At 40.1% G+C, this 25076-nt stretch overlaps 3 protein-coding genes across 5 annotated transcripts; all 3 read right to left on the minus strand.

Annotated features, from left to right (window-relative positions):
• Nucleotides 1–3: 3 nt before the first annotated feature.
• Nucleotides 4–9138, minus strand: LOC145481916 (uncharacterized). 3 transcript variants are annotated; one of them, XM_081460487.1, is made up of 13 exons: nt 8608–9138; nt 7500–7642; nt 6622–6732; nt 5513–5672; nt 4938–5080; nt 4163–4270; nt 3849–3930; nt 3224–3366; nt 2844–2951; nt 2251–2326; nt 1455–1598; nt 925–1173; nt 4–559 (listed from the first exon to the last, which is right to left on the minus strand). In XM_081460487.1, exons 1-13 carry the CDS (start codon nt 8735–8737, stop codon nt 519–521), a joined length of 1638 nt encoding a protein of 545 aa, XP_081316613.1. In that variant the 5' UTR covers nt 8738–9138; the 3' UTR covers nt 4–518. The 3 variants fall into 3 exon arrangements, with proteins under 3 accessions (XP_081316613.1, XP_081316612.1, XP_081316611.1); XM_081460486.1 differs by lacking the exon at nt 4–559 and having other exon boundaries at nt 595–1173; nt 8608–8798; nt 8936–9138; XM_081460485.1 differs by lacking the exon at nt 4–559 and having other exon boundaries at nt 595–1173.
• A 1273-nt stretch (nt 9139–10411) lies between these two features.
• Nucleotides 10412–14463, minus strand: LOC145481922 (uncharacterized). Its single transcript, XM_081460495.1, has 4 exons — nt 12941–14463; nt 11921–11989; nt 11432–11521; nt 10412–11165 (listed from the first exon to the last, which is right to left on the minus strand). The coding sequence occupies exons 1-4, from the start codon at nt 14039–14041 to the stop codon at nt 11115–11117; spliced, it is 1311 nt and encodes a 436-aa protein (XP_081316621.1). The 5' UTR covers nt 14042–14463; the 3' UTR covers nt 10412–11114.
• Nucleotides 14464–15408: 945 nt separating this feature from the next.
• Nucleotides 15409–25031, minus strand: LOC145481927 (uncharacterized). The gene is made up of 4 exons (XM_081460502.1): nt 23142–25031; nt 22395–22463; nt 16817–16906; nt 15409–16272 (listed from the first exon to the last, which is right to left on the minus strand). The coding sequence occupies exons 1-4, from the start codon at nt 24237–24239 to the stop codon at nt 16222–16224; spliced, it is 1308 nt and encodes a 435-aa protein (XP_081316628.1). The 5' UTR covers nt 24240–25031; the 3' UTR covers nt 15409–16221.
• Nucleotides 25032–25076: the final 45 nt, after the last annotated feature.

The raw sequence follows: 25076 nt of genomic DNA on the forward strand, positions 1-25076 counted from the left end.
TAAAAATGAGTAAATAAAATTAAATACATTTAGTTACGTTAACTATATAAAAAAAATATCTCTCTTTCGTTTACAAAAAAGACTTCAAAAACTCAAACAACCCACAGTTTTGGAACTGTATTAGCATCTCAGTATAAAAATATGTCCCTCTTTGTATCTTTTTTGGTTATTCTTGACTCTTTGTAGGAGACGCTGAGGAAAACATTGAACGAGATTGCTCCAACACAACCAAGTCTCCAACATAAGAAACTTGTTGATATTATTATATGGTCCTCGTCGTTGATTGTTACATTATTCTGGCAATTATGATTCTTTGTGAGGTTCTTTCCACATTGCAATAATTAACCAACTGCATTTAATGTTGGTTCGTTCCTATTCACACGTTGGCCATGGATTCATGAGTGTTCTCTTTACCTCGACTTACAGCATTCTAAAATACGGTTTGTTATCTTGCATTACGATATTTCGACTTCCGCCATCAATGTTTCGTGAAACACATCAGTATTGCAGCTCATCCATCAGTATTGGTGGAAGAGCGGTAAGATGAGATCTTTGAATTCTAGAAAAAGACAAAATGTTTTAACATAAAATGTTATTGAACTAGCATCAGGTCCGTATCGTATTCGTGTTAGAATTCGCTTTTTTCAAGCTTAGCTTTAGTTGGTCTTTGGCTTACGATATCAATGGCAAAAATACGGCAAGGGGCCCACATCCCCCCTTCTCCTGCCCCCTTGTTGGAGTTAGAAAGGACCCACTCGGCACCCCCTTTTCCCCCCAAACAACAAAAAGCTAATGTTCACTTCGTTCCCCCACCATCCCTGTCCCCCTTTGAGTACAGGGCGACACAGCTCTACGAACAGTTCCGACGGGCATCCCCTGGTACCCCCTTGGGAGTTCGCATATTTTCAGTCACCTCGCACAAACCTTCAAAGTTGACATGTCCATCGCCATCAGGATCTGCCAATTGGAGTATTTCCGCCAGTTCACTTTCTGTGATAAGGTCGGATCCTGGGATTTTGGTCAAAGTATCCTCAAGCTCGTGGAGTCGGAAGAAACCCTTCTCCTCTCGGTCGAACACTTCGAATGCTTCCAACAAATCGGAATCACTTTGATGCGAGGACTTGATTTTCGTTAAGATCTGTACAAAATCCATGAAGGAGATTTTGCTGTCCCCTGTATGAAACAGAAAATAGGTTTAAGAATTAACCGTTGGAATTTCCAGCACCCTATACAAACAACAGGCATTTTGATTCATACAGAGGAACAAAAAACGTTTCGGGAGTGAGGATTTTTCGTGCTTTGCAAAGTTATCTTCAACAGGATGATGTCGAGTTTGGGGATTATTTCAGGAAAATCACCTTGCAGCACCCGTCCTTCGAGTCTCAGCGAACCAGCTCATATTTATTCCTTTTGCTTCGTTAAGTCATGCTATAAAACAAAGCGATACCTCTTACCTCCTAATCTAAACTCTGTGGCAATGACATCTTTATCGGTGGATGTGAGATTATGGCCAAGTTGCCGACATAACTCCATCATTTGTTTCAGGGATATTTTGCCTTTGCCCGCTCTGTCATAGACAGAGAATGCCACTTTGTATTCTGAAAATTAGCAGAAGTCAAACGAGTTAAATTTACATTAAGTTTACTTCGACGCAGCCCGTTAGTCTGTTCCTTCATTCGTGGAAAGTAGGAATGTACTTTAAACATAAAAAGTCTCCTGCTTTATATCTCGAGAAAAGTTATTGACTTGACTTTTCACACTCCAATTAATTGATGAGAGCTGAAAGAAAATTCATTTACCATGTTTTATATATGTGCACCACGAGAGAGCTTTGGAAAACTATTTTTTACCATGCCATGGAAAATACAGTGGCCAGCACAATTAATGCGACATACACGCGGCGCACGACGGGAAGGTTGGGTGAAATACCGTCGCATTTACAACGGCTTTCCTTTATTTCGATTGGCTGTATTTTCTATGGCGTGGTATAAATCACTTTATTTACGCCTCAGCCAGTGAACCTCCAGTGATTATCCGGTCAGCTTGCTTGCATCCTCAATTTATTCTACTCAGGTCGATGTGAGGAAACGAAACAAACGCTTATCATTTGAGTAATAATTTAGCTAGAAGATCCGAATCTAGTTTTATAAATCTAACAGGATAGTCCATCACGCCACAGACGATTGATTTTAATTTTAATTTTATTTTGGCTTGAGATGAAGTTTCGTTATTTCTTGGCAGATACTATACCTTCCAGTTGCTCGGCAGAGAAAGCCCTCGCTGCTCTCCACGCACTCCTTTTTCGCATCCTCTCTGAGGTGTCGTTCTGCAAAGCAACACCAACGATAGTAATACATATGTTACAATCCACATCCAACCTTGCCAAGTCTATTTTCTTGCAAGAGGCGAACATGAGTATTTCTACTCTCCCCGGATTGGCTGCAAATCTACAGAAGGTTACCCTTAGTATTTTTATTGAGTTGCCTTAACAGTGTACTGGGACGAATTGTAGTGGAGGCACTGTAAGATTTATCAAGCCACTGCCCGAAAATACAGCATGAGTTTAATGCCCAGGACCATCCCGGATGTAAATTTAATCGCCCTAATTACCTAAGTCGAGTCCTTACGCGTCCCTCGGGATAAGGACTGATGATGCTGATGATGATGACAATGATAATGATGATGATAATAATGATGAATCGAAGTCGACGCCAATATACTACGCACGATTTTCCTCTCAGCGCTTCTCACATTCTCCTATATTTGCACGCATGAATTATCGATCAGCACGCGTGAATTATCGATCATGATAATTAATTAGTGGTAATACAAGCAAAAAGTACCTCAGAGTGATCTGCTTTTTTAATGTGAAATCTCACTCGTCCGTCTGCTGCTTTGATTAGATCGAAAGCGGATCTTAACGGAACGTTACTCACATTCGTACCATCAATCTGTCAAGGAAAGCAATTAGATCATTCATTCGATTTATTTGCTCTGTTGCTTTTTTTAACTGAAACATTAGTTTGGATATATAGAATTTTTACCCAATAAAAGAGAATGAAAGACGGAGAAAGAATTAACTAAAGGAGGCTGACTTCACGCAAAGTCAAATGAATACGACTGTTGATAGAGAGAGATTTATCATAACCGAAGGTTCATGCACTGTCCAGAGCGCAGGGTATGAAAAAGAGGCGAGAGATATACAAAGTTTTAAAATGAACACCTTCAATATCTTGTCCCCAGGCCCAATAGCTTTATCCAGTACACTGCCTCGTTTGACCGCTGTTATGAAAATTCCCGGATCTCCAGGTACACAAGGTCTGTCTCGTCCACCGTTGATCTTTAATCCAAGCTTACCAAGTCGTCCTGATAACAAAACGTGTCAAATTTAATCGCTTTCTATCTCCGATCAATTGCTCATCTTATTTTGCCGTTATACTGTAAATGGCTGGTTAAAACCAGGCCACTGAGATGAGCATCGTGGAATACGATCATCTGAAAGCCGGAAGGTTTTAGTCTTAACGAGTAAAATAGATCTTTATTGACGTATCTTGAAAAAGCCAGCCTAAAGATTTCAAGTCTGTCGTTCGTAATCTTCACCTGGCTCAGTTAACTATTCTTGTCCCTTTTTGTTTGTTTGTTTGTTTGTTTGTTTTAGTTCCTCTTTTGATGTTTGACTATCTTATATAGGGTGATATCTTTAAATATTTTGGGGAGGAAGGAAAGGAAATTATGACATCATTGTAACAAAGCAAATTTCAGCACATCTCGTCTTATGTTACAATGTTTAAGAGGCGCTTCGTTAGCTCAGATGAACACCTTCCCGATAATAATTAGACTATCTATACCTTTAGGTCCAGTTGAAATTTCTACAATCTTTTCGTTCTCCTCTGTCTCCTCATCTTCAAACACTCGAACTTCCCTATCGTCCTGAAAAGAAACGGCGCGAAAAATTGAAACATTTGTAGGTAGAGCTAAATTTATAACTGCCCTGCTTTACAATAGTTTAAGCTGAAATCTCTTTATTGTCTTTAGTAAGTGCCATGTAAGATACTGTTTTTACAGCCCGTCTACATTAGTCCGAGGATATAGCTGCTCGGGATTCAGTTCAAACCTCAGACCGGACGGTTGTGGGAGCTAAATAGGACATTCTTGAACCAACCTTTAGCACGGGGATTTTCCTGATTTGAATCTTGGCGACTCTGTCCGTTGCACGTAACATGTTAAAGAAAACGTGCTGAGGGACATTTGTTACATCACAACTGTTAACCTGAAGAGAAAAACCCAAATCTGCTATATAGACAACTGAATAAGGGAAAAAACTGTTCTCTAAATAGTGTAATTAAGTTACTGTAATATGGAATGTCACTTACATTGGTAGTAAAACATCCCTGGGACACTGATGTATAGTAATGCAACGAACCATCTGTGTTTTACAACTGAAGTTTGAAAAAGGACGCTATTCTTTTAAAGTGCGTTGCTGTTTTCCCCTCCCCACCCAGTACAACGTTGAAACTCAGGGGAAATTGCAGGTACTCTTTTACAACATTGTCTGTGAGGTAGCTGGGAGAAGGCTAGGCAGGTGAAATTCAGTATTCGCGCACGACTGTTTGTCTAGCGTGCGTGCAAATGACCCAAAGTGCAAATTTGCCCCAAGACGTTTGTCCATGATTGTAGTTCTCAGGGTTTCTCTCTTGCTCCCCTGAGGGCGCAGGAATTAGGTCTCCCTGAATGTACATCACTGAGGTGTTTAACGCAGTTAGTTATTTATGTTACGAAAGGGTGCTTAAAATTTCAACCAAGATATCTTAAGGTTACTTGAAGATGGCTGTGTAATGTATAAAACAAGAGAAATGCAGCTTGTAAATAGCAAAAATCCATTTCGTGTCAATTTCAACATGCTGTGTTGTATTCATTATCTTTCTTTTCTCGCATACCTTTAGAATATGATCTCCGATTTTAACTGTCCTCTGTAGTGAGCTACCTTCTTTTATTTTTTTGATAAAGATTCCTGTGTTTCCATCGATTGACTTTTCATCTTGACCACCGTATATTTCGAAGTCAAGAGGCAAAAGTTGTCCTAAAGAAAGAAGATACGATTACCTAGATTAGAGAGAGAAACGATCCTTTGTTATCTTTGGCAGGAGAGATAGCCAAAGTCACCCTCGAGTCAACTGGCCTAAACCACCAAAACATGTTCTGGTTTCTGTGGCAAGAACCAACTTGGCTGAAGTATTGCCACTTCCTCTGTGTGGAAAACTAGTAGATAGGAGATCATATAGCACCCTCCCCCCCCTCCCCTCAATATGAGACAATGAGAGAGTAAGTGTCATGCTCAAGTATTCAACATAATGAACTCGTCCGGTGCTCGAGCGCAGGCTGCTCGATCAGGTATCCACAGTGCAATTTATTGGGCATACGTATAAAATTGTCCCATAATAATCAACTACAAGAAATTAAGATACGTCGTCAACCAATTTTAGTACAGCTTGTCTTTTGACTCTTAACTAACCTCTTAGTCCAACAGCGACTTTGACGTTAACTGTGTCGTCTTCGTCCAAGTTGGGTTTTATTTCTTTTTCAGATACTTCAGTTCCTCTCCCTGAATCGCTGTTGTCATCGTCAAAGCTTAATGTCCCCCACGATACCATTTTTGAAGAGCCCTGAGAAACCTACAGAAAGGCAAAGCGGATATCTTCTTTCCGAGAACGACAAAGAAGAAATTCTTGGTTGACCAGTTAACAGACAACCATCAGCTAATGGACTAATAACGGAACAACTCCTTGATTGATTGGCAGTCGGACTGACCGAGTGACTTAACCGATTAATTGATTAATTGATTGATCGACTGACACACTAAATGACTGACTAATTGATTGACATATCCAGACTGACCAACCGATACTGAGACTGACTGATCGATAGATTGATTGATTCAATGAGAGACTGACTAATGGACTGACTGACGTTCAGACAGATCATCTCATTGGTGGACTGACTGACTACTCAGGTCAGCTGCTTGCTCAGCCGGCTAACAGCTCTAAGTTTCATTCATCACTGAATTCCGGCCCCCGCTAGGCCCCCTGCTCCAGGGAAGGGGGGAAAGATAGGGAAAAGCCCGGTCTGGATAGAGTTAACTTTTATGAGTTCTTTTATTCATGAGAAGCTAGAGACTCGATATTAATGCTAAAGCGGATTTCAAATCTGCATTTATGGAATATTTTTGGGGATTAAAATCAAGTAAGCTGTCAACTCCTATTGTTTCGAGCGAGGGCTCGAATTGACGAAATGAGCTTGAAACATATTCTTCAGTCGTAAACACTGATAACGTTAATTACATTTCTCTCATCTCTTTGCATGTTCATAGGTTATTAACAAGGTGACGAAATGTTTCTGGTCTATTCATGTTACATGGAGAGTACAACACATATGAAGGTTTTGCACAATGAGGTCGTTTGATAGGACAGTCGTAAAACAGTGACAATCGAAATAAAAATCCGTGGTGTTTGGTTCCTTTGTAGAATTTGATTGCGTCACTTGTCAAGGCATTACTTCTATCTGTTAGCTACGATAAAAAATTGTCGCACACATTAGTAAAGGAGATCGAGTAACATTACTTACCTCGTCTAAAGTGCTCCGCGATATAACATGTATCAGTGCGAAGTTGTCAGCAAACCGGAGCATGTTCTCAGCCACGTGACGAGACACATTTCGTACATCAGCGTTGTCAATCTAGGATGGCAACACATCAAATGTCATATACTAGACTTAGGGAATAAAAATTTAGGTTTGAACGGGATAACCTATGAGAGTTTTGTATGTATTTTTTCCAGGCTATACTTTCACAACTGCCAAGGTTGTGTACATAACTACAATGATCTTTCATGCATTTAAAACATGATTACAAGCTTGCACATTGTTGAAATTTTTTCTTTTGTTTTGCGTTTCACTTCCGTCAGATTCGCCGGAAAGTTAGGAAAAAAGTATAAACCAAGGTAATAAATTAATTCCCTTGAGTATTATGACCCCGCTTACATTTCCAATTAGTCCATCTTCAGGAGAGGCTTAGAGACCAAGTTAAAAGTGCGCGAAGACGAGGGTGAGTGTTTTCCAATAGCATAGGGAACCAGGTCCTGATGTTGATTTTAATTCAAGTGGAAAAATTCATTTTATCTTGCTTTGATCTGCGCAATATTCTTCTTTCAAATCAAACCGATGCAACTTGATTGCTACATCACAACCTTATCATATGTTCACGATAATCTTACTGATTGAGTTTTACTTAACAAAAGGTTTTGCAACATCGTATGATGCAAATAAAGCCAGTTGTTGTAAATGGGTATGGTGAAAGAGAACAAAGAACTAATATCAACACAAAATAAACACCTTCACTGAACTCGAAGACTTTTAATTAGAGCCTGCATTTTTCACTTCATTTTTAAAGTTTCAAAAACCTCCAGTCACTCATAGTCTTTAGTGTTCACAAAGAATCAGCTGACCTTCGTTAGTTGACATCCAGGGCCCAAGAGCCCATCTGCCTCGCTTCCAGGCTTTACCCACATGATAAAAAGTCCCGGATTTCCGGGAATATAAGGTTCGTCATTACCTCCAGCAATCTCCACATCCGGGTTACTGATTTCTCCTGATCGATAGCAAAGAAGAATATTTTAATATATTTGACAGTACACAGCTTGCTTGCTGGCTTGGTCTCATAGCAATCAACGGACATTTGATGTTAGACACGTCTATGATAAGTCTATGACATCAATAATGAATGTCAGCGGTAACTCGGCCAAAGGAAAAAAGTCAATCTTGCAAGACAAGGGATAAAGTAATACAATAGCTGATCAATAGCACTTTACAATTGATTGGAAACTAAATAAGAATTATTCATAAAATTATTAATAAATAAGAAATTAAACAAAAACACTCAATACATTAAAATACTTTAAAATGCTGACCCAAACAAAAACGTCTTACGGACGTTCGCTTTCGAAAACACTAAGTGACGAGTACTACCCTCGACCTTAGACTTTTTCTCTAGCTATCTTAAACCCCGAGGTTTAGCCTTTTTACTCAGTCGTTTATAATTAATGCAAGAATTTTAGCTTTTCTTTTAGATCACGCTTACGCGAAATTCTGGTATTAAACCCACTGTGAAAATGTAAGCATTTTGGTTCAAAGGTTTTGTAAATTCTGGAGACTACAAGTGCTATTTGGCAGCCATCATTGGCTTCCTTTTTGGAACTATAGATGATTAATGAATCATTAGTTATATCAATATGATCACCAAGTTATTCTCTATGTCACTGTTGTGTGATCAAACTAAAGTTTTGCTTGTGTCGCAAAGCGCGCATTCTGGAGGTTAGATATCTTTCGGGCGCCGTCGTGCGGTATTCGACATCACTCGTAAATTTTCAACGTCTGGATGCAATCAACAAGAACAATAACTCTAATCGCATTGATTAAAATTAAATATAGGAAAAGATGTACATTTTTCGCTTTACGTGTCGAGTCGATGCGAAGTGGGAGAGATTGTTTCTCAGTTAAGTCATCTAAGCTACAGCCACTTTGATTTATTGACAAGAACACTTTCTGAAAGCTTACCTCTCGGCCCAACGGATATTTCAACACTGATCTCGCCATCCACGGAGTTGGTAAAGGAATGTTCCTCGTGCTTTGGGCTGGATGAAGCAGACTTCAAAAACGCTCTGAATTTACCCCTTCTAACTGCCATCGTGTGCGCATCGGGTTATCACGAAAACCCGGCTTCAAACGAGTCACGAACGAGTCATCACCTAGGAGGACAAGAGCAAATATTTGCCAACAAGCAAATCAATATTAAAGTAAATAACTACATTGTGCAGCTGCTGTTATATTCGCATTTGTTATTTAACGCACGAATTTGAACTTCGTAAAACGCAGGCTTACTTACAATTTTACTTTAATTCCAACTTTTTACGGAGAGCTTGGCTTATGTTTCTGGGCCGCCTTCCCGTCTCGTTGCAAAGCAACATTTTCTAGCAGTTCTATGACGTACGCTGATTTGCAATGGGAATAGAACCTTTTGTGCAGGCTAAAAAAAGCTTGACGTTGACGTTATATTGTTCTTATTCTTCTGTCTTTTGTAGTTTGTTAATTGACTCGCAAAGTGAAGCACCATTTGCATAAGTTCCGTCTTTGGTGTTCAGTCAGGCAATTAATATTTTGATTTCTCGCCGTTTTAGCGGTGTCAGCGATTCTATTTTAAAACTTCTCCCACATTGGGCAATACACTTAATTTAAAATAGTAGTAAAAGCTTAATGTGTCTTAGTAACTTACCTGTCGAGCCATTTTCTAGTTCTCCTTGATCGACCTAAATGTTCAAGGGTAATAAATAAACAATCAAAATTTCGGTTTTCAGCATTTGCGGAACTTGGACAGTTCCCGAACCGTTCAAGGGACCATAAGTGCTTTTTCAGTTATTCGATGCAGGAAAGCTCTGACTGGAAGTAAATGTTGCCAGTTGGTCTCAAAGCACCGCAGAGTAACCATTTTCCAATTATGACTGATGCAATTGCACGAATTGCAAGGATATCGGTTTTCAATTAGTTATCATAGTTTAGCAAAATAGTGATTTTTATCGGTTTACAGGCGCAATAACTCCGCACGGGATTTAAAGAGAATGTACAAGAAGTACTTTATTTTAAATCGCGAGACGTTTTCCGTAACCCGGACCTGAAGCGTTCCTATTTTCGGACCTACAAAGGAGCAGCTTCAGTTTTGGAACCGTTCCCAGGTCCCTAAGTGGATCACTCCCTCGGGTGAGCTTTATTGACCGGTCTGTTGGGGCGCAATTTTGGCTGTGCTCACACAGGATGGGTCGTGCGTGGACACTTCTGACACCTCTGTAAAATTAATGTTTGCGGGTGAGAGTTTAAATTAGAATTGAATTGAATTGAATTCTTGCCAACGAGGTCGTTTTACACAGAACCTTTCCTTATGTCACAGAGGACCGGTCCAGAACCTGTCCATATTTATAGTAAGAACAGTCTCGGACAGCATTAGATCTATTCGTCCCGCCGGTGTGGACATATACGGCCAAAATTGTTCAGCCGGAAGAACGAACTTCTTAAATGATTACATGGTGTCAGACAGCTGACATGAGAAGCTATGAGAACCTACACAGCTCCATACTGCTGGAGCTGCAATTTGTAGGTCGAAAATTTGGACTGGACAAGGACTAGAACTTGATAAACGCAACGGAAAGTCCGGGCCAAGTGTTCAGTTGGATCAAATCCATTTGGTCCGTTGTGAACATAGCCCAAGTGAGCATGTCTTCGCCGAGGCAATAATCTTTGACAACTTTGTCTAACAGCTAACAAGTACAACCTCAGTTGATGAGGAGGACTAGCAAGTGTTTAGCTCCTTGTTATAAACACCTTGACAAATTTAGTAACTCTAGTTGATTTGTCACATTTATCTAGCGTAAAAAAAATAGTTTCACAATCACCATGAATACACACAACGGACAATGCTACTATAAACTTATTCAAATGTTTATTTAAACAGCAGCGTATACGACACATTAGAAGATCTTAGAATTGGTTCCAGAAATCTAACAGTAAATTGAAAGCCTCTCTTATCGTTTCATATTCTCAGCTTTTGACAAAATGTAGCTGATATACAGTATCCAGTTCTCGACACTTCTTGATCATAGTATTGTTATAAAGCAAGTCACACATTGTTTAGACTAGGTCGAGTTTTCAAATATGAGTAAAGACTTCATACTAACCTATCAACAAATGTCGTGTTACCCGTGATTCAGTTTTCCAAAAGGGCCTTTTGATCAGTCTTTTGTTTTGGAAGATAAAGTAATATATAAAATTTAGCTAAACTTAGTTTCTTAAAATTTGCGTTCTTGACTATAATATCTCTGCTCAATCTATGTTTATAAAAATTCTTTGTTTTAGATTTTTCTATTCTGGCACACAAAAAAGATTATTTGCAAACAAGAAGTTTATATTCCAGAGACATCTCGTTTTTTCACAACTATTACTTGGAAAGTTCGTTTCCTCGGATCGTGAAAGCTCGTTTATGTTCTTTCAGCTGGATGGCAAATGTTAAGTGACTTTCATCTCAGCTCATATAGCAGAGCGAAATATGTGATAACCACGCCAGTTACCTGAAAAAAAAGAAAATATTCACTTTGAAATGTTTGTGATAAGAAACTTGACAAAATTTACAGTGTTACGGTAATGTTGACAAGTGTTGAAAAGGTATTTTCTGTAAACAGAAAATTAAACATTGGCGCTATTTCTAGGGTTTTGAAACTAATACTACATTTAAACATATGATTTTCTCTGTTCTATGATGTAACTTGTCTGATTGTCATTGCATTCATCTCGCACATAATGTCACGCGCAAAGCAAAACGTTAAAGGTACCTTACCGTAACAATCAACGTTTTGGTAATGGGTACCAGTCCTCCCGCGGTAATTGCAACGGGGTCTCCATTTAACTTTGCCACGAATAGCATCAACTAAACAAGGAAACAAATATTAAAAAAGGGAAAACAAGGAAGTTAATTCCAGGCTTAATGTGCTGCGTCATTGGCGAGGTACTTATGCGTCACAGTGTCCCTCTTTCAACCAGGTGAAAAAAAGGTGACTAACAAATTTATTGCTGGGGGAGGGGGGTGCCCCTTGGAGTGAGGGGAAGGGGACAAAAATATTTCTAGTTGCATGATGCTGTGAAAACCGGGAAAAGGTCGGCAGATGGCCCACCTTAACCTGGCTCAGACTTCACTTTTGTAATGTCTTTGTTTTACATTCCTTTGATATCTAAGCAAAGGCAATTAATACAAAACTACAAACGTTTCCTTAGATCGAAAATGTTCTCCCTTTGTGGAACAACACCGCTGTAAGCTCTTGCAACATACCTCAGTATGTGTATCCAGATCAACGTTGGATATCTGAACTTTCTGAACAACCTCCGTGAAGGAATGAATCTGCGATGCAAAGAAAAGTTTACCTTAAATGGTGTCAGCTGAACCTGGAATCGTAAGAATGCCCTGATCGATTTAGAAGTCATTTGCCTGCCAAACAGAATTACTTTTAAATTCCAGGAATTCTCCAAATATGTAAAAAAAGAAGCAAACTTAAAGAGGTATAGTTACAACTGTGAAAGAAAGAGATGAATTGCAACGACCACCTAAAAATACAAATGGTCAATTAAATTGTTCCAAGGTACGCCGTCCGTAACGCAACTCCCATAATCAGTATGAACGAAAAATATCAGGTTTAAGAGGAGAAAATGGTGATTAGTGGTTTGTGTGGTTAGCGTTAAATTCTTGGTCAAGGCCTTACTTCCGTCCAGGACCTCAGTTAACTCGCTACGAGTATAACTTTGTTCGCTCTTATGGCTTGCGGTTATTTTAAAATAGCCTGCTAGTGATGTGCAGTGCTTTCCCTGGCGCTAGCTCGAGGGTACTCCCTTATATGGAGTATATAAGTATGTGCGGCCCCAAAGGGTGTTTGGCCGTTTTGGTCATAAAAAGGGTATCGATTTTGGTCTCAAATAGGGTATGGTTTTCTGCGCTCTTGTCTTGAATTCGTATTATTTATAAGCTACTTTTTCATCATTATCGACCATCAACAAAAGCCCCTCGCAATGCCTTTAACATCGGTCTGAACTAGGGAACTAATTATAAGGCAGGTCATCAAATTTTGGTCAGGTCATAAATAGGGTAGGGAAAATCACAGATTTTGGTTTTAAATAAGTTAAGGGTTTTGGGAAGCGGGCCGCACACCCCCACTCGATACTTCTTAGAGTACCCCCGCGGGCGCAAGTTCCCATCCTTAAGTGAACCTTTCAGCTGGCTCACGCTCGAAAGGCGAAGATTCGAGAACAATGCGTGCTAACCCTAATCATGTCGCTAGTGTAAGACAATCCTACTTACTCTGCTGTTTAACTGTGCCCCCATGAAAGACACGCCTGCCATCATAAATGAAACGGTTACAAACCAAAACGCTAAAGTTACTTGAGTCGTCACGCTGTTAGTCTTCACGAATATCAAATTGTAGAACAGAAAGCAGACCAGAGGAATGTTTGTGACATAAACAGTAAGAGTCAAGAACTTGAACAAGTTGTCCACCTTCCTCACAGACCCACATAGAGACGAATGCTGCTGCCTTAGAATCTTGACTCTGGGCAATCCATCGGCAGACGCAGTCAGGCGCAAAGTCTTTCTCAGGCGATAACATTGATGAATCAGGGTCAGGCACACAGCGGAAAAGATAGCAAAAGGCATGAGCCACGCGGCAGAACAGTAAATAAAAACAACGAAGCAAACGGCCTTAGCGGTTGTGCTGCTAATGGGAAGGGGGGATACCAATGCTTGTGCGAGAGGTTGGACGGATTCTGAAGGAACGAACAGAACAACAGCGTAAAGCACAAGATTTAATGTCATCAGGAAATATGCTGCCATAAGCGTTCGTTTAATGTACCTTATCATGCATGACTCGACCACTAACTCGTCAAAGTTCGGCTGAGAATTCCAGTACATCAACAAGCTTTTCAAACTGGACTTTTTAGTTGTCATGTGCATAGTCTTGAAACAAATTGAAGCTTGCAAAGCGGTCTGTAGAAACCATAGGAACGGTGCTAGCAGTTGAAGACTGCCAGAGTCGCGGTAGCTACCGACCCAAAACGAAGCCAAAGTCTTGCTGAAGTTAAGCCACAAGACGAGCAACACGAGGCATTGATAAAAACGCTTTCCAAAAATCGACATTTTTCGATTTGAAAAGTCTCCTTCACAAGGATTCCTTACGTCTTCGAAGTACAAGCCAAACAACTTCATCGGGAAGAATACAGATTGAAGCTTTGCAATAATACAGATCCTTCTTGAGCAAACGCTATTCAGCTTATCTGTAGTCGAACTGTCGGTTACTTCTTGACCCTCGTCAGTATTTTTCCGAAACTCTTTCAGAACTACTCCGGAGGAATCGACCCCGCCGTCGATTGCGCCGTTGGAATCAGCAATTCCTGAGGGACGACTCATGGTTGCTTTTTGCAAGCGTGTTCAGTTTACAGTGGAGCTTAACGCAGCTTAATTGGAGAGATTTTGGAACAATAACAGCATTGACTTAGTCACGGCATGCTCAATATTATTTGAAGTCAACCATTGAGACGTCAAACATACCTTCACCGCCTTTGTTATTGCTTGTCTGTCAGTGATGGATACTGGAATAACTGATAAGGTCAGATAACGGGAATTTAACTCAACTATTTCTAAATCAGTGTGTCAAATTCAAAACATATTTCTGATAACAAAAAAAAATTCATTGATTTCATTGATCAAAAACAAATCAAAGATGACAGATAAAGATTTCATGCGGGATTTTGATCCGCTTAGCATATTTGTTTGATTTAAATTCCGAAACGATATTGACATTTTCGTCACGTGCGCATAGCGGTAGCGCCTAACCCCTACCCGTAAGAGCTTTATTGCACGATCAGAGTGAATGAGCATATCCGCATATAGTACAGCGGATATGCTTAGTAATGGTTACGGAACAGATTTCTGAAATTTTGGTTTTCAAATGTCTGGTTTTCCTGAAAAGATCTTTTATTTTGGGATAAAGTGACACGAGGCAATTTGATTTTTGTTGTGGAATATAGTCAGCTACGCTTTTGAGTAAGTGAGTTTCTTATCTTTACTTTGAATATGAAATGTGCACATGTATTTTAGATGTTCAAAAGTGAAATTAATAACCAGATTGAAATTGACATGTTCGCACAGTAAGATATAGGGGATTTAGACAATAATTTCTCTGCCGCTTTTTTTAAATTTAACATTGTTGACCATACATTAATGTGATGTATGGATTTGACTTATTTAAATTTGTTAAGAAATTAATATTAATATAATCAACAATTATTCCGCAAGTATACGCGCTACGCGCCTCGTTAGCTATAATCATATCAGACCCAACAAGCGCGAGTGGAGTAATTGTTTGTGATTGAAAACGCCCCCAGATATGGTGAAAATGGAACTACGATATCATTGATTGACTGACTGACTGACTGACTGACTGGCTGAGTGGCTGAGTGGCTGAGTGGCTGAGTGGCTGAGTGGCTGAGTGGCTGCTTGGCTGAGTGGCTGAGTGGCTGACTGGCTGACTGGCTGACTGACTGACTGGCTGCCTGGCTGCCTGGCTGCCTGGCAGCCAGTCAGCCAGTCAGCCAGTCAGCCAGTCAGCCAGTCAGCCAGTCAGCCAGTCAGCCAGTCAGCCAGTCAGCCAGTCAGCCAGTCAGCCAGTCAGCCAGTCAGCCAGTCAGCCACTCAGCCAGTCAGCCAGTCAGCCACTCAGCCAGTCAGCCAGTCAGCCACTCAGCCAGTCAGCCAGTCAGCCACTCAGCCAAGGCGGGTGTTCCCCTCCAACTAAACGATCACCCACACATTGTTTTGCAGCAGGAAATACCTCTGTATAAATGGAATGAATCAGTTAATCTACAGCAAGTTTTTCTGCTTTTGCAAATTATGTCTGATGGTGAAGAAAAATTCATTCCTGTTTTTAACTTTGGTCTGAGATACATTTATCGAGGCCTGTAAATGTTTTTAGTTAAAAGCTGAAACAATAAGTTTCCAATATTTGCAAAATTAGGGAATTCTTTTACAATACCGCAACATCTCATTTAGTATATTGTAACTACTCTGATAAAAGTAAAAAAATGGAAGCCTATAGGAGCACACATTATGAGCCTATGTTTGTAATAAGCACCCTATTCTCTAACACACCTCATATTCCCATCTTCTAGCTAGTATTACTGACCTATATGCTAAGTTATCTTTTGAGTTGAAAGTTTAAGGTTATTTTTGAAGTCCATTACAGGCCATTTATTAGCACTTATTTAACTTGAAAATCTTGGTTTCTCATTTTTTTTCAAGATAATTCAGTTTTATCCTCACATGTACCCACTGGATACCTATTTTTACATTTTGCAGATGTCAGTTGCAAATGATATCGATAATCCTCAAAGCATATAGTCGAAACTGCCCTTACGGCCATCTCTCTAAAACGGCCATTTTCCTTTGTGCCCGAGGTGGCTGTTGTGGAGATATTCTACTGTTATCACCTAAAATTGTGCTCAGTGCTGCACAGGATATATTCTTAGCCTTGTAATTCCAGGCCAGGCCTTCCGAGTCAACTTTTGCCGTAAAGAGAGCTGTAATGTCTTTCATTCCAACTGATATAAAAGTGCAAAATAAGTGATAACCACACCAGTCACCTAGCGAATAACAAGAAATAAAAACAATTTAATTTCTCTATGCTAAACACGATGTCATGTTACAACTGATTTTACAAGTTATATCTTTAGATCTAGTGGGAAATGAAAATATTCGAGCTGAATGTCACGACAATACTAACAAAAGAAAAAGGATAGCTCTGACTGGAGAAATTGAATGCAAATGCCATCCCTTTCCACCTCAGCTTAGTAAAGGAGAGAAACACTAGCATTTTTTTTTTACTGCCTTTCATTACAAACCTGAAGACCTGAATAGGCAAGCTTGTTTCGAAAACTCACCATAGTGAAAACGGAAAACATTTTCTTACTGATGGATCGGTGAATCACGGGGTACGTGCTAAAACGAGAACTTAGAGTTCGGCGGTACTGATAGAAAGACCACCGTACGTTTCGGTGGGGATGAGTAGAAAACATACCTTAATGAAAAAGAAACTCATTTCAGAGGTGACGAGTAAAAACTCTCTGTGGTAAAAAGGAATATAATTTGGTGGAAAATTACAGTTGTAAATGGTCGTTGATACCTTACCGTAACAATCAGAGGTTTTGTAATAGGTACCAGTCCTCCCGCGGTAATTGACACAGGGTCTCCATTTAACTTGGCCACGAATAGCATCAACTAAACAGGAGAGAAAAGGTTGATAATATCATACCTTTAAGCTGTATTTGAAGCTTTAATCTATCGCAGTTGATGCCATATAGTGGGTGATCAAAGGTTTGTATCAAGTGATTAAGCTTAGGAAGTGCTGCGTATAAATCTTACTTACGACATGCAGTTATACTTCTTTTATTTACTTTTCCAAAGAACACAAATCAACATGAGCAACCATTTCATTTGAAGAAAGTCGATTTTCTTATTCATCTAGACGTTTTTCGGTACATTTCGTTGTATATACTTCTGAGCGATTCCGTAAAAACATGCCTGCTAGGTTTTCGCCTGGATAGCTAGCGACCTTAAACCTAAGGGGAGTGGGGGGAGGAGAGGCTCCGTTAAGGCCAGGCCAGGCACATTGCCCAGGCACTGGCCTGTCTGCTGGTGGTTTGCTAGCGGTCAGCTGTCAAAAGCAGGGGGTAGGGGAGGGTGTCTTGTACTGACACCCTCAGTTAGCTAGACTTTGAGTTTTCAGCGTTAAATAACCTTGATATTGACTTTTAAGCGCGGTACCGGCCGTGCGGTTGAATGTTTAAATGTTTAGGCGGGCTTTATCCAACCACATTTATTCTTTTGCTTTTCGAGACACCAATCTTGACACTTTGTCTCCTTGCGCCCCGAAACACGTAATGTGGCAAAGCGTGTTTCGGGGCGCAAGTGAGTTCAAGTTACGGAACTTGATATAGTGCACGGGTCATTTTGCAATTTATGTGCGTTGGCTTTTGGGCTGGCGTTACATATCTTCGCTACACAGTGCTGACGAGCCCCAAGAAGGGCGAAACAGCTGTTCACTGTTGCGATCCTACTTTATCGGTTCTTGTCATGTTGGTGTCTCGAAACGTTTTTCACGTAGTATCAGCCTTGCAGGACACCGCGGAAATACGTTTTTTGACGTCACAGTAACTGGTCAGTGGTCATCACCATCGGGCTGTGCTGTCCTTCGATCGAGCAGTCTCTGAGATCGGTATTTTGCTTTGTTTTAAGGTCGAAAATATCCTTGATAGTTCTCGTTATTGGTGAGTTTGACATCCTGAAATGGGTTTTTAATACTCAAGCAATGTTCGTAAAGAATAGCGGTACAGGGGAGTCATTTTGTGTGGAGTAATGTGTAGTTTGCTGACTCGAGCCAGCTCAAGCGGACGAAGCGTGGATCGTGTTGCTTCAGCCGCCCTCGCCTCAGAATTGTGAAAATCAACGATGGGTATCCAGCAAAGCAGAAAATTTGTCCTGTGTGCAGCTTTTGCAAGGATTTTGAAGACTGGTTGGATTTAAAGTGTAATTTGCACGAAATGGTTAAGGTACATGTAAGTCGGGACCGTTTTATTCACACTCACTTTGCGCCGACATGTGGTGCTTGTTCATTGAGATTGTATTTCGCAACGCGTCAAAGAAACTTTGATAAGAATTTGTCTTTAAAGACTGGCGTTTTGGCTTGTCTATCACCTTTCTGACTTTCTGCGCCTTTTGGAACGGGTGAAATATTTTTTTTTGTACCTGCCGTTTGCTGTAAGAATAAAACATTTGTTCATTTCATTCACAAGATATTTCTCTATCATTAAAGATTGTTTAAGCCTACATTTATATAATTGTGGCGTTTGCGAAGGGAGTAGAAATCGAAAATATTATGATTTGTTGGCCGCAGCGAACGCTGGAAATACTGTAAACATTTAAGACCGCTCAATATCTTCGGTTCATTGACAATTTTTCCTTTTTTGAGGTCTTTTTTGTTTCCATCAATTAAATGTTGATAGCACATGGAAATTTTCAAGACCGTTTCCCTGTACATGTATGCACATGTAACTAAATATTTTAAAATGCCCAAACACCTGTATTTGTTTACACGAAACCGCTTCCACTTATGAGATCTGGTCATGTTTCACTTCTTTTGATGCTGAAAAGACATTCAACATTTCAGAGAGGCAGTAATCAACTCCTCAATGAAACCCACTAGTTTATTTTGTTTACTCAGTCATTTGAAGCTTTTCGATTTCTATTTCCCTATCTTACATGTGCATTGTATCAACTTTCATAAATAATTGACTGTTGTTGTTTTTCCTTTCATTTAATTTAATTCAGATGAGCTTTGCTCAATCACTACAAAATAATTTTTACATTGTAATCATACATGTACATATCACATGCTTTGAAACAATATGAAATTAATTATGATCGCCTTAGTAATAGTATTGTATCATCCTCCCTTCTGTAAGATTCTTACTTAACTTGTAACCACTTTATTACAAGACATGATAGCACCTGATGGCAATAAATTATATATGTATAATATTATTATAGGTATTTATTTTTTTCCTGTGATAAATTGGCTAACAAGTGGGTTTGTTTATGCCACTGTGTCTCTGAATTGGCTCACTGTCGTCTACAAACCATTGGTAATATATCTTGGCTACATCTAACTCAGATACTAGACACAAAAGCATGTATTAAAGAACAGATACATTTCTTACAAATGAATATTTATTGCATTTAGTTCATCACTTTAGTTCTACAACATTGCTTTTCTTCAGTGAGAAATTTTGTGCAAAGTCTGAAGTTGTAAGTTGCAAAAACAAGTTCCGTCAGTAGTTGCGAATCACTTAAAGTCAGGCTTTGGTGCTGTAAACTGAATGGCAAAGCGAGGAAATTAGAAATTGTCTCAAATACGCAAGTGATAAGAGGTAAACTTGACTGAAATCTACAGACTCCTTTTTTTAGGTTTAGGGTTAAGGTTAGGCCTAAGGGACAAGGTGGGAGGTACAGTGGCCATGTGGTTAGTGCGCTCAGCAATGGATCGAGCGGTCCGTGTTTGAGCCCTGGTCAAGGACATTGTGTTGTGTTTTTGAGCAAGACACTTTTACTCTCACAGTGCCTCTCTCCACAAAGGTGTACATATGGGTACTGGTGAATTTAATGCTGGGGGTAACCCTGTGATAGACTAGCATCCTATCCAGGAGGTAGTAGAAATACTCCTAGTCGGTTCATGGTGCAGAAACCGAGATAAGCCTGGCCTGATGGGCCACTTGGCTCTATGCAGACTTTACCTTTTACTTAGGGACAAGGTACTGCATCAAGTGGGGGGAGGGACAGCGGAGTCAGAACCTCCCACTTCCCATACCCTGTTCTCCCACTTCCCATACCTCTATCTCTTGACTCCCAACCTTGTTCATCCTGCTCCTGTCCCCTGTAAATTAAGAGACTCAAAACACATCCTAGTCATTTAGCTGCACAGTCCTCAGGCATTTCCTTTTCCTTTTTTCCTTCATTTTCAGCCTTGCTACTCTTACCCGTCTTTCAAGTGAATGACCTATGACTTAACCACTGTCAAAGGGTTTCATTTTGAGCCTCATTTTGAGCCCAAGGGTGAATTTTTCTTTGCCCGTCGGCCTAGAAGTCTCTAAAGACACTAAATGAAAGTCAAGTAACATTTTCAGTTCTTGTTTTTGAAAGTATTTGAAGCCTTAATGAATGACAAAAATTAGCATTTTGCATTTCTCTCCGGATTCCTACCCCCTATTCTCCCGGGCTCCTGCCCCCTGCCTCTCCCCACCATCAACAGATGGCTGAATGTTCAGGAGAGGAGTTGCCATATGGAGAGCATTGGTCAGTGTTCTCTCAGTTGGTGTTTTTACAGCATTGATGTTGTGGAAATCATCCATGGACAGTATCTAAAAGGATTTTTGCTGAGCCAAAATAGAAAAAAATGTACAATAGAAGAAGTTTTCTATTGGGAAATCCAGATAATAGTAATATGTAAACAAATATTAATGTTACAAAGTTATAGAGTCTCAGGCTCTAAGGTAATGTGGTCAGAAATTATCTGGGTGGCCTTATAATCAGAAGATTGTTGTGTGAATACAGGGGGGATAGCCTATTTATAACTAAAAATGAAATTCATTGAGTTTTAACTGAAAGTTGTTATTACCCAGATTTTATGGTAATTTTATTGTCTTGTATGCATGTATTTTTAATTACACTTTTAACAGCTTTGTATTCCATGTCTTCTGTCATCTAAAGATAATCAGATGTCATGTACTTCTTGTGGTTTTTTTAATAGCTAAATAGCTTTTTTTCTAAACTCTAACAGCTATGCAACTAGTTTAAAATAATTTTCACACTTTAGAGGCGCTAAAAGCAAAATACAGAACTGCAACAATTCGAAATTATGACAAGAAACAAAGAAACAATAATAAACATGAAAATTTAAAATTTTATTTTCGCCAGCCTCAAGCTTTCTGAAGTACAGTATAATTAAAATTGGATATTTTATGAGAAAACATACCTCGGTGAATTCTTCCTCGAGTTGAGGCCAGATTTTGAACCCTTTTGGGGACTCAGTCCTACACTTGTTACACCAACGTGTCCAAGATTTATACGAAGCACTGCTTCGATTTCGGCCAACTTGGTCTATAATTCGGTGATGCCGAGTGAGGACAGGATGACCGTGATTACTTACGTGAGTGCCCCCAATCGAACAAGAGGACGAACACGAGCATGTCTTCCCGACGATTTTGATCGAAATGCCGTTGACATACCGATTCATACGGTTCAAGCCCATCAATTCAACAAACTTGAGAAGTTGATGTCCTCAGAACACCGTTACAGCAACACAAAAGCTGCCTAGTTTTCGCCTTAGCGCACATCGTAACGTAAATTGCCACTGGCTCGCCGCTTGCGAGCATGAACTCTCACGAAACAACAACAATTTCACACCGTGTGCAAGTTCAGTTTGGCTTTGGCATAATATATAATATTAACTGAGAACTATCCAACAAATGAGCGGAGTTTAAAAGCTAAGTTTACAGTGTGCGCTCTAAGTTTTGTATCTTTTTGACTGTCGTTAAGACTCGCTGCGAAAACCATTTAAAAGTTGCAGGCATTTTGTAGATTTGTTAAGGTGTACCGCTGACCAGCAAAATACTGTATCGCGCCCCAAAAACGTATTTCCGCGGTGTCGCCTTGCAGTCTATTGCTTGTTATTCTGGGTATTTTACTCAGTTGTTTAACCTTGTTGGAGGCTTCTGTGTTAACATGGCACCCTGCTAGAGTGGTCCATGCCACACGCATGCGTGAGGGGCCAATCTCCTAGCCAGGGGGGGGGGGGGGTGGTCAGATGACTTCTGGCCGGTGGGACTGTCTTTTAGTCAATGCGGGCATGTTTTTGCGAATTCGGTCAGACTTAAAGAATCGCATTAAAAAACATAGCTACAATCCTGCATGACCATAAGTCTCGGTGCACTCTGCACTTTTGCCAACATATGGTGTTTCTGTCCACCTTCCCCTCCCCATCCCCAACACATGATGCCGCGGCTGATCCATTCAAAGTAGACACCCTATTCCAACATTGCTTTGGGTGGAGGGGGCTCATAAAATTGAACAATGACTTCCACTTCAAAACATTGCTTTCCCATGCAGTTGGCATTTTGTAAAGTGCCAGGATTGTAGGTTTTTAAAAGCATACCTCAGTGTGTGTATCCAAATCAACGTTGGAAATTTGAACTTTCTGAACAACCTCCGTGAAGGAATGAATCTATGAAAGAAATGAAACAAAAAATTATCTCCAAAATAAAACCCTCCAACAATTTCTGAGAATTACGACGAGCTTTTTATTGCTCTATTACAAATCTGAACTAAAATCCCTTATTTAAAATCAACTTTGGTTGTTTTAAAGTTCATCCATATGGTTGAGGGTCTCCCTAAAAGTGCAAGAAAGAGCATTATCTGTAGGGTTAAAAGTGTTTGTGTCTCGGGCAGTTCTTATGGTAAAAAAATTCGCAAAATCACGTCCGGTGCTAGGCCTTACTAAGCCTTCCCTCCCTTGTTAATATTAAAGTTAGATTGTAAGCTGACAATTTAAAATATTCTTTAATTGGCTAATCATAACTAGTTCAACGTTTCAGTTGAAATTAACCTTTGAAGCGTAATGACCTTTCACTTACTGCTAATAACAGAAATTAATTGTTAGAACTGGTTATGAGAATTCGTGGGTCCTTGACAGGTACCAATTCAATCATATCTGAGATTCCCAACATATAAGTACCGGTTCTGTTCGGCAGATTTTGGCATTCAGTTGCAAGAGAAAGCCCTCTCTCGGTAGTTCGTTATTATCAGTCTGATAAAATTGCTTGTTGCAGTTTTTCTGACCGTATAATGGCTTTTCTAATTTTTGTTTTAGTTAGAGCTAGAGTATCTCTCACAATACACATACCTTGTTGTTTATGCTTGCCCCCAGGAAAGACACGCCCACCATGATAACAATAACGTTAGCAAACCAAAAGCTTAAAATCAAAATCGTGGTCGTGTCATTATACTTGATGAATATCAAATGATAGAGCAGAAAGCAAACCAGCGGAATGTTGGTGACGTAAACGACAAGTGTTAAGAACTTGAATAAGTTATCCGCTTTTCTCACAGAGCCACATAACGACGAGTGCTGCCGTCGTAAAATTATCACCCTCCGTAGTTTATCGGCGGACGCAGTCAAGCGCATAGCCTTTCTAAGACGACCGCATTGATGAGTCAAAGTCAGGCAAACGGCTGTAAAGATAGCCAACGGCATCAGCCAGGCGGCTGTGCAGTACAAAGTAACTACAAAGCTAAGCACCTTCACTGCTATGTTGTCGATAGGGAGGGGGGACATTAGCGCTCTTGCGAGGAGTTGTAGGGATTCAGAGGGAAGAAAAGCAATTAAAGCGTTGAACGCTGAATTTAATGCCATGAGGAAATATGTGACCAACAGTGTTCGCTTGATGGACTTTATCATGTATGGCTCAATTACCAATGCGTCAAAGTTCGGCTGAGAATTCCAATATGACATCAAACTTTTCAGACCGGACTTTTTGGATGTGATTTGCATAGTGAAGAAACAGATCGTAGCTTGTAGAGCGGTCTGCAGAAACCATAACATCATTGCAAGGACCAGGGTGTCATCGTGACGGTGGTCTTTATCGACCCAAAACGAAGCCAAAGTCTTGCCAAAGTTGAGCCAAAACACCAGTAAAACGAAGCACTGATACAAACGATTTGCAAATACAGAAGCTCGGCTTCGATTTGGCACTCCCTCATAATCCATTATATCGTCGATGAACAATCCAAACAGCTTCATAGGAAGGAACAAAGGTTGCAGCTTTGCAATGAAACAAATCTTTCTTGCATGATCGGTGTTCAGTGCGATTGCGTTTGCATTCTGAGTTAAACCTTGCTCATCCTTACTTCTCTCTCTAAACTCGTTTAAAATGATCACTGGGGAATCGACCTCGCCGTCTGTAGTGACTTTTGAGTTATCATTACCAAGTTGAGTACTCATCGTAATAATGCTTGCTGTCGAGGTTGTTTTCTGATTAATTAAGCGCTATACCTCCTTCAGCTACCCATAATAAAACTTATAGTCACGATACGCCCTATTAATCAACTTTGATACCCGCCTACTGAGAGGTGAACAAAGAAGACAGCAAAAGAACAGGAAAGATAAGAATTCAAGTATAAACACACGCGCACATTTACGTTCCAGTAAAACTGTTCAACAATAAACCCTACTCAGTCCACCGAAGGAAAACCTACTTACTTTCGGGAGGACTCAATATCGGAAGAGAGTGCATGGTGTTTGTTATCGAAACGAACAACTTGTTTGGGTTTATTATTGGAAGTGTTGTTGCGTTTAGATGCACACAGGTATGATGCATGGTAAAACTCATGCCCCGTCCACACTACGTCGAAGAAATTTGAAACCGCAGCATTATTTCTCCGGTTAGGCCTACCGTCCATACTAATCCGTCACGAAAACGGAGCTTTTCGAAAACGCTCTTCAAACTGGAGGAATTTGAAAACGCCTGCTTTGCGTTTTAGTGTGCAGGGAAAACATTTTGAAAACGGAGCTTTTAATTAGAAAATAATGGCACGTCGATAATCATGTGATTTCCCCGACCGAGTTTTACCCAAACACAAATGCAAAATGACCGGTGATTGTTGCGTTTTCAAATTCCTCCGGCGTAGTGTGGACGGAGAGCATTAAATGCGTTTTCAGGGTGAAACCTCAGTTTTCAAATTCCCCAGGGGTAGTGTGGACCAAGCCTGAGTAATAGTATGAAAGCTCGAGCAAATAAGGATTTACACTACTCGTGAATTTAAATTTCAAATTGCACTC

This window comes from Orbicella franksi, chromosome 3, assembly GCF_964199315.1.
Source record: "Orbicella franksi chromosome 3, jaOrbFran1.1, whole genome shotgun sequence".
Classification (NCBI taxonomy): Eukaryota; Metazoa; Cnidaria; class Anthozoa; order Scleractinia; family Merulinidae; genus Orbicella; species Orbicella franksi.

Coding starts and splice junctions, on each gene's coding strand:
- LOC145481916 (XM_081460486.1), bottom strand. CDS start 8,737: ATGGCAGTTAGAAGGGGTAAATTCAGAGCGTTTTTGAAGTCTGCTTCA. Junction 2,952..3,223: donor CTGGGGACAAGATATTGAAG/GTGTTCATTTTA, acceptor TTTCCTTGACAG/ATTGATGGTACGAATGTGAG. Junction 2,327..2,843: donor AAAAAGCAGATCACTCTGAG/GTACTTTTTGCT, acceptor GTTGCTTTGCAG/AACGACACCTCAGAGAGGAT.
- LOC145481927 (XM_081460502.1), bottom strand. CDS start 24,239: ATGAGTACTCAACTTGGTAATGATAACTCAAAAGTCACTACAGACGGC. Junction 22,464..23,141: donor GGGCAAGCATAAACAACAAG/GTATGTGTATTG, acceptor TTTCTTTCATAG/ATTCATTCCTTCACGGAGGT. Junction 16,907..22,394: donor ATTTGGATACACACACTGAG/GTATGCTTTTAA, acceptor TCTCCTGTTTAG/TTGATGCTATTCGTGGCCAA.
- LOC145481922 (XM_081460495.1), bottom strand. CDS start 14,041: ATGAGTCGTCCCTCAGGAATTGCTGATTCCAACGGCGCAATCGACGGC. Junction 11,990..12,940: donor GGGCACAGTTAAACAGCAGA/GTAAGTAGGATT, acceptor TTTGCATCGCAG/ATTCATTCCTTCACGGAGGT. Junction 11,522..11,920: donor ATCTGGATACACATACTGAG/GTATGTTGCAAG, acceptor TTCCTTGTTTAG/TTGATGCTATTCGTGGCAAA.